The following is a 17352-nucleotide window of genomic DNA, read 5'->3' on the forward strand; positions in this document are numbered from 1 at the left end:
ACGCTGCTGTCTGGAACTAAATTCGAAGCTTCCTAGATGACTTCTGATTGACTAAAGGAATTCATCAGATGGCGTGGAAAGAAGTCCGAGGGTTACATGCTTCTCCAGTTGAGGGTCCTGAAATTATTGGTTCAGATAACGCTGAAGACTTCCATGTCATAAAAACCACAGTGAATGTTAAGAACGGGTGAATTTGATTTGATTTCTTTAGCGCTTGAACACTTTACGGGCTAACTGAGACCCAGAGAGGATGGAGCTGGGAACTGTGGTTCTTGAATTAATCCAGAATCAGAAGTCACATGATGTTATATAGCGTAGATTAGGGAAACAGTTGTGTCTTTATTGTTCTCTGAATGTAGTGGGGCTTGTATGCTTGTGTCTGCCAGGGAGTCACTTGAGGTTTTTCCGTTGTACCTGTGAACGATGTGTAATCCTACCCAAACGTTGAAATCATCACTGCACGGACAACAATAACTCCTTTCTCGGTTTGGAAAAGTCTCTTGAGTTTGAACTGTGAGGTGGCGAACACTTGATTAATTTAATAATTTAATTTATTAATGTAAGTGTCTATTTAGGCTAGCCTCCAATGATTTCACTTGCGATTAATTCACGAGACATAAGTGACTTTGTCACTGTCACCAACGACTTGGGGAAAACTAACTTCAGTGAACATCAATGAGTCGAAGAGAGCTTGTGCTAAGCTTAAAGCCTAGGGGAAGCCTTCAGCACTGCACATCCACATCCCAGTGTTGCTCCCATTCCAGGACTTAAGTTACATAGGGAAGTTCCCATAACCGGAAACCAGTGATGTAGAAGGCAATTATATCATTGCAGTGCACTATCCCAGGGCCTATTCTTGTCACTGAAAACGTAATGATCAAATTGACACTCTGGTCACTGGATCGTAATTGCATCCAGGGCACCCTTATCACTGGATGCCAAAAGCCTGGTGGGAGTTCAAATCAATAAGCTACTATATACTAAGAGTGGCAGGCGTCACTGGAGTCCAGTGACTTAGGAGGTACTCCGATCATTGGAAACCAATGTTCTAGGAAGTACTTTTATTTCTACATACTAATGGACCACTGCCATCAAAGAACGCCAGTGAGAACGCTGGGGCTTATCCTTATTGGACAATGACTTGGAAGGCTGCTGGAAAGAAAGTAAGACACTGAAACACTGAACACAAATGCATAGGTGTGATTCCTTTATTCAACCAAAATAAACATGTGGTATACTCAAACGTTGGACACCAATGACTCAAGGGAATTCATAACTTGGAACAAATATCTTAAGGTAGTTACCAATACTATACAGTATTCCCATAAGGTGTGCCAACAACCTTACGCCTAAATTAATTACACCAATGACCTTTTGAGATGCTCATCTCTGGATACTGAAGTAATAGGCAGCTCTATTTTCAAGGGATCTTAATGGTGATGAAAGGTATCCCATAAGTGGGCATCAATGAAGTAAGTGGGCATTGCCACAGGTAACCTAAGAAAAGCTCACACCTTACAAAGGATGGCACACTCTATGGCCAAGTTGTATTGCCGTGTGAATGTATGGTTTGTATGGCCTGAGCTGTAAACAGGATACTGGATAATATGTTCTGAGAGCCTTAAACAAGCCAGATTTCTTCTGTCGAGGGCAATTTCTTTAACCTTTGGAGTATTTATTGGCTGTCAAATGTAACTTCTAAAAACTGCTGCCAAAATCCCTAAATGCAAAGTATCTTGCAGGTTCTTTTTTTTTTTTTTTTAAATCTTTTTATTAAACATTTTTTACATTTATGTACAAGGCACAGTGCACTATTTCAAAAGAGAAGCGTAACAGCAGTGAGATATTCCATCTACGATAAATGCGAAAAGGGCAAGAAAATTTTATCGTAAGAGCAAGCATACATAGCACAGATAGAGAGGGTAAACAAACGAGACCATAAAAAAAAAAAAAAAAATCATTCATTAATTACCATAAACAATATCCCCCACTCTTACGAAGCACTATCTGCGCAACTTCTAGTCAGCAGAAAAGATATATAAACACGTATTACCAGACCCATTCAGTTCGTTGAACTAAATTAGAGATTCCCTTCCTTCCATCGAGTGATGGGATCCCAAATTACCCTGCCCAATTTCCTCCCATTTTTACCTTTCCTAGCGTATATCCCTTTCTCCAGATGATACATCGAGAGCAGTTTAGCAAGCCATTGATGAAATGTAGGCGGGAGGGGATCTAGCCATGCAGAGGCTAGGCACAATCTAAGGACTGCTACCACTACGAACAAAAATTCCCCCCCTGACTACATCCCTCCTTCCTCCTCATTTATGCCTAATAGAATAATTGCGGGAGTTAATGAGAAATAATTTATTCATGTACAGTCTTTATGAAGTTCCAATTATCCTTCTTCAGCGAGTATAAATGGGGGCATGTGGCAAATACATGTTCTAAGTCTGCCTCATCACTTCCACATCTATAACAATTTGTTCCTACAGTTCCTCCCCACTGAGCTAATTTAGCTGGGGTGTAGTACAGATGATACAACGTTTTATAATGCTGTGCCTGCAATGATGCAGAACACAGAAGTCTATTCCCCTTTTCCAGGGATAACTCAAAACAATCATGACTAACACTCAGACTATCCTTCCACTTATCACTCCATTTCGCTAAATCATCCTGCTTCCCTTTCGTTAGTTCAGAATAAAATCGTTTAATCGTACACTCTTTCCCTATTCGTATCAATTCCATTACCGAGTCTCTACCAAACCCCAGAGATCCACCCACTTTACTCATCAAGAAACTCCTAATTTGCAAGAACTTAAAGAAGTGACTGTTGTGCAAATTGTACCTATTCTGGATTTCTAAAAATTGGCAGACACTTGAGTCCCCCAGAACGTCCCCAATGCTCTTGACTCCCTTACCTACCCCTTCTGTAAACACCGAGTCCGCGAAAATCTCTTCTGGAATATTAGGGTTATCTGTGAATCTAGTGTAGCGGTTATACCTCCCCAGGCCTGCCCTTTTCCTAAATGCTTTCCAGACTGCATATGCTGCCATAAGAGTCTTGAATTTTGTTTGCTTGTAATAGCTGGCCTCCGTGAATTTTAGAAACACATTTTCTACCTCCATACCCAAAACCAGTCCAAATATTGCAACCGTGCCTAGATCGCTACCTCCTTCAGCCTCCGCACCCCCTACCAACCCTAACATATTTTGAAACGTTGCAGCCCAATAATACAGTCTTAAATCGGGCACTGCCCACCCTCCCCTTTCCTTTGGCAATGTCATGAATCTTAGTGCCCTTCGTGTCTTCCCTTTTCCCCAAATAAATCTATTAAGCATGTGTTCTATCTTTTTGAACCACCTAGCATCAAACAGCAAGGAGATTGCCCTAAATAAATATAAAAATTTAGGGAGAATTAACATTTTAATTATATTTGCCCTCCCCACTAAGCTCAAATGCAAGTTCTCCAATCTGTCCAGGTCTTTTTCTACTTTTTTCATTAATGGAGCAATATTCCTTTCCACTAAAGAATCCAAATCAGCCGATATAGAGACTCCTAAATATGTTCCTGAGCGAATAACTCGGTTATCAGTACAGATGGCAAATCTGTTTTTAATTATTTGAGTCTTTCCCGTGTTTAACCTATACCCCGAGATATACCCAAATTTTGTGGCCTCAATTTCGATTTGATTAATGGACTCCGTTGGTGTTGGTGTGACCACTGCGACATCGTCAGCATAGGCTAAAACTTTACACTGCCCAGTTAGGGTAGGGAGAGCACTAACCAAACCACATGCCTCAATTCGCCGTATAAATGGATCCATGTAGATAGCAAACAGCAGTGGTGAGCAAGGACACCCCTGCCTTGTTTCGCGACCTATTTGAAATTGCCTCGTACACCCTGCGTTGACCCGAACGGAGGCAACAGGATTCAGATACAATGCCTTAATTGATTTAATAAATCCCTGCTTTACACCAGATCTTTCCAATGCCCCCCATAGATAGCCCCAGGAGACCCGATCGAACGCTTTTTCCGCATCCAGTAGCATAACAGCCATCGGGTCTCCTGTAACTTCCGTCGCGTCAAATAGAGTAATCACTTTACGAATATGATGAGTTGTCCCCCTTCCTGGAATGAAACCATGTTGCATTCTGCTCCCAGTGTTAGCAATCACTCCTGCTAGTCTTGTTGCCAATGCCTTAGAGAATACTTTGGCATCGGAGTTCATTAAAGTGATTGGTCTATAAGACCCAGGCTCCACCGGAGGTTTCCCTTTTTTAAGTATTAACACAATCACCGCACCCCCCCACGATGCAGGGATTGAGGATCCTGCTTGCGCCTGCTGCATTATATTTGTTATAACCTCCTTCAGTGCCCCCCAGAAAACCCGATAAAATTCAACCGGGATTTGATCCGGTCCTGCTGCCTTGCCCGCCGGCAAATTCCAAACTGCCTCTTTTATTTCTTCTAATTGCAATGTCCCTTCCAAACACTCCGAGTCCTCCTCCTCCAATGCTACCCCAGGTATCCCTTCAAAATACTCATTCAAAGCCCGTTTATCCATATCCCCCAGATCATCAGTGTATAGCCTCTCATAAAAGCTCCTGAATACATCTCTAATTTCCTCCGAGTCTGTATGTAGCCCGCCCGCTGTATCCCTTATCTCCCTTATTATTCCCGCAGACTCTTGCTGTCTTGCCCGAACAGCAAGGTGTCTACCTATGGCTTCACTACACTCATAACACTTCTCCCTTTTTGACGTGAACAATACTGCCGCTTTAATAGCCACATCCCTTTCAGCCTCCCCTTTTAACTTTGAGTAGCTCATTCCATGCATTGTCAATTTGGATACCATTCAAAAGACAACTTTCTAGTTCTGCCTCCGCCTCGATCACTTTTCCCCTTGCCTCCTCGCCCCTTGAACGTTCTTGCTTCTGTTTATAGGAGCTGAAGCTCATTGTCTCGCCCCGGATTCCTGCCTTGAAGGCATCCCAAACCACCCCCTCTGCCGCACTACCTCTATTAATCAGGAAGAAATCTTTGATCCACTTAGTCATGTGTCCTACATAACCCTCATCTTTTAACAGTCCCCTTTCAAACGTCCAATTAGTACGCTGTCTCTCATTTGTTTTACTTAAAATTGTAAGTATTAGTGGGTTATGATCGCTAAGTATCCTTGGTAATTTACCTATCTGTACATTCGAGACATCAGAGCTAGGGACCAAAAAATAATCAAACCTGACACACACTTGATGTGGGGCTGAATAATATGTGTACCCCTTGTCAGCCATCCGTTTAATCCCCCAGACATCTATTAGGGCATTATTTACAATTAAGTTTTCCAATGCCCGGCTCACTCTTTTCTTCCTTCCTTTATATTTACCAAAGGAGCCTTGCCCTAGCCCATCTGACCCGTTAATATTAAAATCCCCTGCTATAATAACTCTCGGGGCCCAGGTAGCCAATTCTACATCTAAGAATTGAAAGATTTCCGGATCATCTTCCGTGGACCCATATACAGATATAACCGTGGTCCATACCCCATCCAAGAGACACTCTACCATAGCCCACCGCCCCACTGATCCTGCGCTTTCTTCTTTACCGCAATATTCCTATTCCTAGCAAGGATAGCTACCCCTCTCTTCTTCACCCCCTGTTTGGAGCTCACTAATAAGTAAAATCCCAGCTGATTCAACAGGTACACCTGCGTGTCCATTATATGTGTCTCCTGCATAAAAACCAGATCAACATTCATTTGCCTTAAGGCAATGGAGATTCTCATTCTTTTTTGTGCATCATTTAGCCCACACACGTTCCACGTTACACACCTAACACCCATGAGGACCCAGAGATATCATTACTCGCATCCTTTCTCCTTCCTTGAATTATCTTTTTTGGTTTCTGACCTTCCCCCCCTAGATTAGCCTCCCTCTGCTTGCATGTACTCGCCGTTTTCCAGTTACTTGAACCTCCTGACAGCTTTCTTACCCTCTCCTTATATCCTCCTTGCCTGTTTTGCCTCTTTTGCCTCTTTAGCCCTACCTGTTCTATGCACACCGTGCCTTGTACCCCCCCAAGTGCCCCAACCCACTCTCCCCTCCCCCCCCCTTACTGGCAAATAGGTCGATCCCGACCTATGTGTGACAGCCGGTCCTCCCGGGAAGCACCCCCAACCTGCCCACGCATCTTAAGCCTTCAAATCATTCTACACTGATGTGATAACCCCACTTTTTGTAGTCAAATCTATTTCCCCTCTTTTCGTTTCATTTCATTTCTTTTTACTCTTAACTTCTTTTTTCTTTTTTTCCCCCCCCCCTTTTTTGGGGATATTGCTATGTCACTATGAATGATACTATGTCAGGCGTTCTGTGTTCCTGATAGCTGCAACTCGATCACTTTGCCTGTTTTGTTCCCTTTCTCCCCTTCGCCCCTTCTCTTCCTTCAAAAAAATTAAATATTCCTGTGCCACAATTTCTGAGAAGAACACCATGGTCTGTCCGTTAACGATAACTTTAAGACGTGATGGGAACATTAAATACGCTTCACACCCAATGTTCTGAAACGGTGTAATAAGTTGCCTCATTTGCCATCTTCTCTCAACTGTTTTGTGGCAAAAGTCTGGGCGGGCAAAGAAGGAGATATCTTTATATGTTCGTTTCTTCATTGGTTTGGCTTTCATGATTATCTCCTCCCTCAGTAAGTAGCTCCCCACATAGACTAAAATGGCTCTAGATTTGGCTCCTGACATATTCTTCCTCTGAACCAGCGGAAATCTATGTGCGCGCTGCACCTCCTTATCCCAATCCCAGTTATCCATCTCCGGGAACGCACCTTTCAACAACTCCACCACAAAAGCCCGCATGTCTCCCTCTTCCCTCCCTTCCTCCACACCAAGAATTCTTATGTTATTACGCCTCTGCCTGTTCTCAAGATCTTCAAGCTTCCAGAGGACATCCAATTCTGTTTTCTCCTGCTTTTGTCTAAACTCTTGCAGCGTCACCACCTCCTCCTCCACTTTGCCAGTTCTCTCTTCAACTTCCTCAAGTCTACTAGATACTTCCTCATATAGCTTATCGACCTTGCGGAGCGAGGTCTGAATTTTTTTATTCGCATGTTTTGCCCTTTTGCTCTCCAAGCGAGCCTCTCCCTGGATCTGTTTCAGAGTTGTGAGTAACAAATCAAACTTATCCGTGTGCCCCTCCATTTGACCAGTAGGTTGCCCTCCGGCTTTTTCCTGGATTGAGTGTAGCTGTTTTCCGCCTGAGGCACCCCCCAAGATCGATTGTGAGGTAGCTGACGCCTCCCACCCTAACCTCTTTGCAATATCTCCTTGTGGTGGATACCCCATCTTTTTTGTTCTCCTTCGCGGCCCCCCCCTTGGTCTGCTGGGATTCACCTTTGACTTCACTGCATGATTCTTCCTTGAAGCAGTATTTTTCCCCACCTTCACCTCTGACATCTCTGAGGCCTCTGAGTCTAACTCCTCTGAGTAGCTCTCCACCGGGAAATCTGTAGATGAACCAGTACTGGAGCCCGTGTCCTCTAGCCCCCCATCCTTTTCATCAACTCCTGTGTAAAAGCAATCGTCGCTCGGTGAGCCCGTAGATCTCAACTGAGTATCTCTAATACCTCTGTTTCCAACATGGGTGTCTCTTATGGATTTACTCCTTACGACTAATGCGCCACCAATTGCTGACTGTGACTGGTTAGTCACACAATCCCAGTTGATTAAATTATCATGAATTGTAGATCTATTCACAACTTGAACATCTTTCTGTGTAGTGGCAATGGCGCCGCTACTCCCACCGTTTTTACCGCCATCCTCCTTCCTTTGCTTCTCTTGGGAGTTAAGCGATGCATCTTGATTCTTAGGGGTTGACCCATTCTCCTCATAGCCAGAGCCAAGGGACTGATTATTTATTGTAGCAAGCGCACCATCCTTCCAACCCTCCGTCTCCGTCTCCTTTTTCCTTCCTGCGCTCCCAGCTATTTGCCTGTCACCCCGCCTGGGGCTACCCTCCAGCAAATTTGTTTCCACCTCCGAAGATTTTGTTGCAGCCAACAAATCAGCCTCACCGAGCGATTCTCCTACTCCCCTGTCATCCGCTGCTGCTATTGGTGTCGGTGCCGGTGTTTGAATCTCCGCAAAGTCTGACTGCGCGCTGACAGCTTGCGCGTCGATCACGTCACCCCCGCCTGCTCCTCCTACAAGAGGAGCGATGTCAACTAGCTCTGTAACTTCTGTTGAGGCCAGTAACGGAGCAGCTGCTGCTGCTGACACCGGGATCCCTTCCACAGCTTTCATCTCCGCAGGCGCTGCTGGGGCCTCCAATTGAGCCGCCGTCATCCCCAGAGTTACCGCCAGCGTCTCTCCCGCAGCTTTTCCCTCTGCAAGTCCGTCAACAGGTGCAGTTACCAAAATTAGCTCCGGGTGAACCAAGGTAAAAGATTCATATAATGTCGATTGCCGAAAGGAGCTATCTTTCTGCCTCTCGCCACTCGTAACTCTGTTGGATGCTCCTTTTCCAGGCAGCACCTTCCTCCTACTGTGTTCGACCTCTCGATCCTGTCTTCGCCTCTCGCTTGCAGCCAAGCGCTCCTCCTCGCACAGTCTAGCAGCCTCTTTTCGTGCCTGTCCCTTCCGGTGATTTTTGGCTCTTAGGTTTGCGGCTGGCATATCAGAGTCGCTCCCCGGCGCCTCTTGTCTTCCTGCGACCTCCTTCACTGCCCTCTGTACTTTCGGGGCCATGTCACGACTGAGGTCACTTCTGCCCCTTGGGTGATATTCTGAGACACAGTTGACCACCAGCTTTATCAACGCCGTCAGCTTGCTCCGTACAGTCCGCTTCTTACCCAATCTCTTCATCAGACATGATGTAAAGATGTTTGGCTCCCAGAGCATCTCTTCTCTTCAATGCCCTCTCGGTTTCTTTGACTCAATTCACTCCCCCTTACTCTCCAAACTTTCCAATTGAGATTCCATCACATCAGTGTATCTTCTATAGGAAATTATCGGGAGCAGGTCTAGGGGCTGCTGCTTCCTACGGATAGTCGGTGGCCATTTTGCCTCACGTATCTTGCAGGTTCTCATGAAAGTTGTATCGGTGTGTCACTAATTTATAGAATAAACAATACCTTGTTGTCATTTTAAATAAAAATTATGGTAATTAAGTATGGAGCTGCAGGTCTCGTGCTGGTGATGAGGCGAAATCTTTTACTCTGTATTCCATTCTAGCCTTAGACAAATTGTACACCGTCAATCATACCTTTAACATCACAAGAGAGAAACCCTAAATCCTAGTAGTCATGCAATGTGTGGTTAAGCCAGCATTTGATTTTTGAAGTAAGGGTCATCATATCTATTAGAGAAGGTTCACATTCAAACTTTAACTTAACTGTATAGAAATTCTGTTGAAGTTACATTTTTGTGCTATTTTCAATGACCATAGGAAGAAAAACATAGGAACAGCATTACTCACAAAATCTCGCTGAACACCACATGGATCGTTTTCTTGGGTTTCACTTCAATGTTCCAGACACAAAAGGTGAAGTCTGGGTGGAAGCCAGGGTAGTTTGGGCTGGTGAAGGTTCCCGATGGCTCGGTCAACTTTCCGCCGCACTGCTGCGAGGCTGAAAGAGTCAGTGGAATGAACGGATTCAATACCAGAAGCCGAACAGAGGGCAAGAGTCACAGTGGTAATGTGTAAATGTCAGCAATGATGGCATGGGTGAAGCCAGTGTGAACAGAGGTACTGCAGAGTGACCGGCGCAAGGTTCTATTCAGTCATCTGTTCACGTTAGCAATGCTTTGTTTATAGACTGTTTGACAGCATCACGTGTACATCATTGACTTGTATTATGCAAACATTTAAAACTTTGGGAATTAAGAGTAGTCATGTGACAAAAGCGAGATCCTTATGAAAGGGAAATCTTGTGAGTGGTTGGTGGTTGGTAGATGGAGAGAAGACATGTTCTACTTTACAAACCTCATGGAATTATCATGGCATCTTACAAAATGTTCTTGCAGCCTACGGAACTGACTCTTTGGTACTAGATTTGTGTGCATTAAATTTTATTAATTACCTTAACCCCATACTACCTTGCTGTTTTTTCTGCTCTTTTCTTTCACTTATATTTAAAAAAATATATTTTTGTCCCTTAAAAAATACACAACAGCAACACATTTCTGTGTTTATATTACGATGCTAATTATAAGTACATCCTTTTTCTTTGCTTTCAGATAATTTGCCAGATAACTGATGCTGGTTTCCTCTATGGTCATTGTTTTCGTTAGTTGTCTGTTGCAAGATCTAATGTCATCAATACATCATAAAAGGCATTAAGAAGTATATAGGCTGTGTTCGCTTTCCGTCGTCCGCCTTCAGCCATTACCTCTCATGTAGTGTCCACAGTTTGCCATTGGATGGATGGGATGCCATTCAAGCCTATGGCATTCGGAGATGTGTCATTGACTTTCCATTACTGTTTTGGTGATGTGCTCAAGTCGTTTTTTTGTCTGACTTGCAGCTCTTGAGCTCCTTGTCACACTTGAGAATGCGCACACCACATAAGGTGGCTTATGGCTGTACCATCTTTCAAGAGTGGAACCCACTCAATGCACTGAGAGCCTCAGTCATTTATAAATACACCAATAGTACCAACAACAATAACACTTTGTCTTCTCCTACCATGCAAGTGACTGAATTTGCTTACCTTTCCTGATCCAAGAAAAAAAAACCTGAAACTAGTTTGAAAAAGAGTCAGCGCATGCTCCAAATCAGCCTCGATCACACAATCAAGCTACTTCAAGCCACATAAGTCTTGTGGCCTCCTAGCAAACTCTACAATGATTGTCTTTGAGACAGTGACTTTTACTGGTGCTGTTACAAGAGCAATGCTAATACTGAACATATGCTTTTCTTTTGTCTTAAACTTGCCAAGTACTGGGCTGAGATTTTAATTCAAATCATAAGCATAATCTTAGCACAGCATAATTTAACACTCAAGGGACATTTTTGAGACGGACACAACCACGATGAAATATACAACAGTAATACTCGATGTATTGATACAGGTAGAACTTCAAGCTGGAAGCCTCTGAAGTGTCCATCTTTCTCGCAACGATGGAACTTAATGGGCCATATCCAAAAACTAAGCTCAGAGATAATGGCTTGTCCAATGCTCCCACGAAGCAGGGCATCGATAAGACTTTCTTGGTACATGTAGAAAGAACAGCTCATCACACCAAGGAAGAATCACAAAGGGCTTCCTTGATACAGAAGGGGAAATCTTATCATCTCTGGTTCCAGACTTATCTCTGTCTCTCCCCAACCCATTGACATTCTATCAATTTTCTAGGCAATAAATTTGTCTTTATGTCAAAATTAGACCTGGTCCACCACAAGCAACCTACTCATCTATGGACTGAAAGGTTTCTCTCCGTGTGTTTCTCTCCCTCACCTATGCCTTTGCTGTGCTGGCATCCTGTACATTTTTGTTTTTATCATTAAAGCGATTTAAATGAACAAACAATATATAAAGTATTCTAATAATGGCCTGTGTTAGTAGAATATTAGTCAATGTGGGAAAACAATTATAATTCACCCCTCACTCATGCTTAATGTCAGTGTAGGTTCGTTTTTTACAACTCACACAGTGCTGCAGAACCCTGTAGAACTAATTCACACCCACCACCTCCAGGTGATGTGATCTTTATGCTAAAATTGGGGAATATCTTTCTGCTGTGGGTGTGTTTTCACATTTTCTTCGCTAGGCATACTATTGGAGTTGCTCAGTTATAAGGCACACTGTAAAGATGCGCTTTTGATTCCCCAAATTTAGGTTTCCATTTGTAGCACAGAAGAAAAATACTTCACTTATTTTCTACTGTTCACTAAACTGAATGTGGGTTACTATCCATTTCGCAAACAAAATATGTTCTTTATCTATAACTAAATGTAATAAACGCACTGGTGTCCAGGTTTGAAGGTTGACTAATAGCACACACGATTCTAAAATGAGTTTCATCCTCATTCCAGGCATACATTTCATTGATGGGGAACTGATAAAAGTCTGTGAGACCTGTAGCAATGACAACAGCCAGGTACATTAAGTACTTGTGTTTGACTCATTTGACCTCCAGTAACAGCCTAATGTCCAGCAGTATGCAACCCCAACATGCTAACTCCAGCTTCTCGAAACCCGCAGGCCAAGCAAATGTAAGTGCCAATGGTTCTTTAAATCCAGCATCACCAAATCCAGGTCTGACTTTCATCTGCAGTTGTAAGCCTGACCTGTTTGCTTTTCTGTGGAAGAAGCACAAACTGAAATATAATAGACTGACAATATTTGTTTCAACCTTTGATTTCATCTCCATTTTAATTGATCATTTAGCATGGAGAAGGGTTCGTGGCTGCACTTTTCCAGAAATTCTTGGATTAATTAGAAGGGGTGCAGTTTACCTTGTGTTTTGCCAACGACACATGGTGCATTTATTGCTTTATGTGGGTCAACTTGTGCAGTTTACCTTGTGTTTTGCCAATGACACATGGTGCATTTATTGCTTTATGTGGGTCAACTTGTGCAGTTTACCTTGTGATTTGCCAATGAAACATGGTGCATTTATTGCTTTAGGTGGGTCAACTTGTGCAGTTTACCTTGTGTTTTGCCAATGACACATGGTGCATTTATTGCTTTATGTGGGTCAACTTGTGCAGTTTACCTTGTGTTTTGCCAATGACACATGGTGCATTTATTGCTTTATGTGGGTCAACTTGTTGCATAGCATGCAGGAAACATTGCCTGCCCATCCCCAACCCTGATGAGGGATTCCAGGAGGCTGCAACTTATCTGGGGTCCGGATGAGGTGAGTGATGGACAGGTCCCCAGTTCTGCCCCAATAAAAGTGTCATTTTTCGACAAAATGGCAACCGTACGAGAACTTGACATCGCCATTGCCAGTTTTAGTGCAAAGAACAAAACAGAATAGCAGAAATAGCTCATGAAATGTTTAAATGGGCCTACGGACAGGGTCCACAGGAGGAAGTGAACCCCATAAATAAGCAGGGACGGGCCCACTGGCACAAAATAACCACTGCTTGTGTGGTGTCTGGTCTATTGTGTAGATGCATGAGTTCCGCCAGATAGCTAAAGCTGTCTGCATCCATGCGTAAAAAGTAAGAACTATTGGCTTTGTCAATGCTTAATAGATGGGACCATGTGCCCAAAAATAATTCTTTGGGGGGAGTTGTGCACAAGGTGCTGATTTAGCTCGTTAACTACTACATAGTTGCTGAGATATTATCAAGGTTGACAATTGGAAAAATGATTCATTTCAAATGAAGGTCCACTGTAAGAATGCAATATTGTGCTGTGATTGAATTCCAACAGAAACGCTAGCAAATAACGTTCATTAAGAGTTTGTAATTTACAGTGGTCATTGCCGCACTTCCACGGTGCTCTTGTAAGCACAGGACGTCCCTCACCAAGGCACTTACCATCATCTGGGGAGTAGTAGTAGTAAAAAGCAAAGAAACTTCGTTCGAATTCAGCGGAGTCGGTAAGTATGCGAAAGGTCAATGTGCTGGAGGAAGATTCAAAGATGGCGGACGCGCGTGAATCCTTACAGAGCCCGCCCAGCGAAGGAGCGTTGCCGGAGTCCCCATCATACACGGCAATGTACTCCTGCGAGCAGTCAGAGTTAGGGTTGAACCTGGGAACATAAAGCAAAGTCTTTAGGGTTTGCCGATATTTTCCACATTAGTGACATCTGAGGACACATTGAAATACCAGAAAAAGTAAAAGTCTGAGATGCATATAGAAAGGCCAGGCGCACCTTCTCCTCCCAGGTATCTGCATAAATACTTTTTCCCAAAACACCATGATAATATTCCAGAATAGCCACATCCCGGCACATACTTATGCACTGGATCGTTGCATGCTGGCAGTAGACCTTCAACTCTTTACCCCATCCCCAGTTATGTGTACAGGAAAGCTATTAGTTTGCAAATGTCCCTTACAATTAAACAAACGTTGAAATGGCTGTGTCCTCTGCGCCATGTTGAATTATCCTATAAGTGAGCATGGAAGGAGCCTATACGCTAAACATAGTGGGAATATGTATTTATTCATGTTACTATTTTATAGAGCGCAACACAGCCGGGAGCGTGCGCCACATCATAACAACAAATGACCCCAAACACAGTCATACAGAGAACAACATTGTAACTATGGTAAACGGAAAGTCGTACAGCTATGGATGTTTGATTTGGTGAAAAACTTTGCATAAATAAAGATAATGCTTACGACAAGTCATGTTGTCGTTTCCTTAATGTAAAGTCCCCTACATCTAAGGTCTGGATGGAGATTACCTATTTTCGTTAATGCATAATAGAGCACCAATCAGCACCCATGTAAAATGTGCCTTGGGGGGGGGGCAGACGACCGAAGGAAGATGTGCCCCCTGGTTAATTTGGGCAATGGGTCAGTCCAGGCAACATTTGGGCTTTTTGGGCTCGGGTTGGGCTAGACATATTGGACTGTAGATATGGTTTATAAAGGGCCATTTTACATGTAACAATACATTGTTTATTTCGTGCGCAGCCCATAAAACACATCAGGTTAAAAAGACAGCAAAAGCACTCGTAAATACATTAGCAAGTTGTACAGTATAAATACATTATGGTTCAGTTGCCAATCTGTAGTAAAAACATGCTAAAACGCAGTCTATCAAAATTGACAAGGTAAAGGAGGGACATCGATTTGAAGGATTTTAGTGTACGATAACACACGATCTTTGGGCCAAAAGGGGTGCAGCACAGACCACAGACTAGCTTGTTGGTGTGAAAAAGGCCGCTTTATTGGAAACAGGTGCACCTTACATCCAAAATTCCCTTAACCTGTGCCGTACAAAACTAAAACCTCACTAAATATTGTCCTTCTACTTTACCCCCCAAAAAATGTTCCCCCTGCAACAATTATAACCCCACAACTTGCAATTTCCTAACTTTTCTTCACATATCTAACTACGTAAACTTCCTATGCTCCTTCCCCTTCCTGCCTGCTCCCGGAGTGACCTTCCCAACCAATTAACTGTAACTCTACACCGTTGTACCAAAAATGACCTAGGAAAACGCCCCCATCGAAACCATTGTGAGCCACACCAGCACCTGCTTCCAGCGACAACCCCATTACAAACTTCCCCCCGATGCACCTGATCCCAAGAAAACTACCTAAATAATGAGGGTATAGACTCAACAGACTCCCAAAAAACCCTTTCATAGTTTCCGTAAAACCACCCCCATTTCCGTAGGAAGGGAGGGTGTGAAAAGCTAACTCTACCAAAACCCTCCCAGCAGGCTGTCGTGTCACAAGCCACCAAAATGGTGGCCCGTGACCTAAAATGGCCGGCTATATAGCCACCCAGTCCAAAAGTAGCCCAACCCCAGCAGCCCAAAAATAGCCCGGGGAGCCCAACCAGCCCACTGGGCTCTGGCTGCCCCCTGGTCCAAAACCCCCCGGGAGGGGGAGGGGCAGGCCTCCCGCTGGTCCACTGCCCCCCCCCCAAAGCCCTATTGGGCCAAAAGGGGTGCAGCACAGACCACAGACTAGCTTGTTGGTGTGATAAAGGCCGCTTTATTGGAAACAGGTGCACCTTACATCCAAAATTCCCCTGGCCTGTGCCGTACAAAACTAAAACCTCACTAAATATTGTCCTTCTACTTTACCCCCCACCCCCTCCCCTAAAAATGTTCCCCCCTGCAACAATTATAACCCAACAACTTGCAATTTCCTAACCTTTCTTCACCTATCTAACTACGTAAGCTTCCTATGTTCTTTCCCCTGCCTGACTGCTCCCGGATTGACCTTCCCAACCAATAAACTGTAACTGTACACCGTTGTACCAAAAATGACCTAGGAAAATGCCACTCGAAAAGTCTGCTCCGACTTTTCGACCCCCCCAGACTAGGGCTCCTGTCGCTTCGGGTATCTGCATACGCCTACCTACCTGTCCAAAGCCTCTTTAATCTGCACTTCGTTCAATTCCATACCATAGCGGGACAGATGAACCCCTTCTTCCCATAAGAAATACACTGCCGCATAACGCAGCTCTGGATGTTCCATCCTTCCGAAACCTTCCTTGTCGCAAAAAATTCTCATATCCCTATTAATCTTCCGACGCGCCATAGCTATGGCCGCCGGCCGCCGGCTGCTCCGCCCCCCTCCAACATCTCCTGGATATGAATTCAGACCATATGACATGACAACCCGACCACTGCCGCTGAATCTTCAACAAATCACGCTTTATCTGTTTCAACAAAGCCAAACCCTTGCATTGTACCAGATCATTCTCACCCAAATCAATGATCAACACATCCGGGCATATTCCACCCCTAACTGACCTGTTCAATGCCGGCAACAACTCGTGCCACATCATGCCCCCTTTCCCCTGCCAAGTACAAAGAAACAACCTAGGATCCAGTTCTAAATTTAAACTTCTGTTCTTGTCTCATTCGTAACGTTCCGCTCGTTTCACGAAAGAATGTCCTATGATGAGGATGGACAAACCTTCAGCGGCCGGCCACGCCACCTCACCTGAAAAGACACATACGTGAGAAACATGGAAGTAGATTCATGCCTCCTCCTCCCCAGAGCCCTGCATCCTAATATATGTTTTATAACAGTCTGATTTCCATCGCCCCAGGCGCATAAGGTCTTCCCTCCCCACCCCTTCCTCGCTGCATCTGTTGCCGCACCTATGCAAAATGAGTGCGTCCCAAACTGTCTGGGGTTCTCATCCATGCCTTGAAGGGTGTGCCGCAAAACCCATAGTAGTTGTGAAGCCAACACCCCGCTGCCGTCTTCCCAGCGGAAAACTTCTCCAGCATCGATACCCACCCTTGCCGCCAAGGTCTTACCCCATACCACGGGGCACACCGACCGATTCGCCACGGGTCCCATGACAACCCACTTCCCCACTCCCCGTTGGTCTGTTTTCGAGCGCCGCAAGAGAATCGCCACCTCCCTGACCCGCAGGTCCACTGCCCTCCACTGTAACCCCTGCTTCCCCCTTGCCCAAAGGAGCTCAGACACCCGAAAAGCCCCGAAATACACCCACCACATTAATGTGGAAAACTGAATTGATTCCTCCCTGGTGCAGCATATCTGCGGCATGAGCCGTATCAAGCAGACTAGAATACCCGCCGTTATTGGCCGGCGCTGCTGTGCGTTGGTGCCCTTTTCCCATGCCCATCCTTCCATTAAGCGCGCGCCCAATTCACCTGCCGACGGCGCATAGCCCCACCAAAGTTTCCCCATAAAAGTTATGGCTGACAGCTTGCCCGCTATC

The 17352-nt window shown here is 44.5% G+C and overlaps 1 protein-coding gene across 1 annotated transcript in view; it reads right to left on the reverse strand.

Moving 5' to 3' along the window:
• CUZD1 (CUB and zona pellucida like domains 1) overlaps window positions 1-17352 on the reverse strand; it is a 147997-nt gene that overhangs the window by 60129 nt on the left and 70516 nt on the right. Inside the window, exons 3-4 of the mRNA XM_085601868.1 lie at window positions 13502-13716; window positions 9485-9635 (exon numbers count right to left, since the gene is read on the reverse strand). Of these exons, the coding sequence (XP_085457994.1) occupies window positions 9485-9635; window positions 13502-13716 (366 nt within the window). The remainder of the gene's footprint in view (window positions 1-9484; window positions 9636-13501; window positions 13717-17352) is intronic.

This window comes from Triturus cristatus, chromosome 1_2 (genome assembly GCF_964204655.1).
Source record: "Triturus cristatus chromosome 1_2, aTriCri1.1, whole genome shotgun sequence".
In the NCBI taxonomy this organism is placed as follows: domain Eukaryota; kingdom Metazoa; phylum Chordata; class Amphibia; order Caudata; family Salamandridae; genus Triturus; species Triturus cristatus.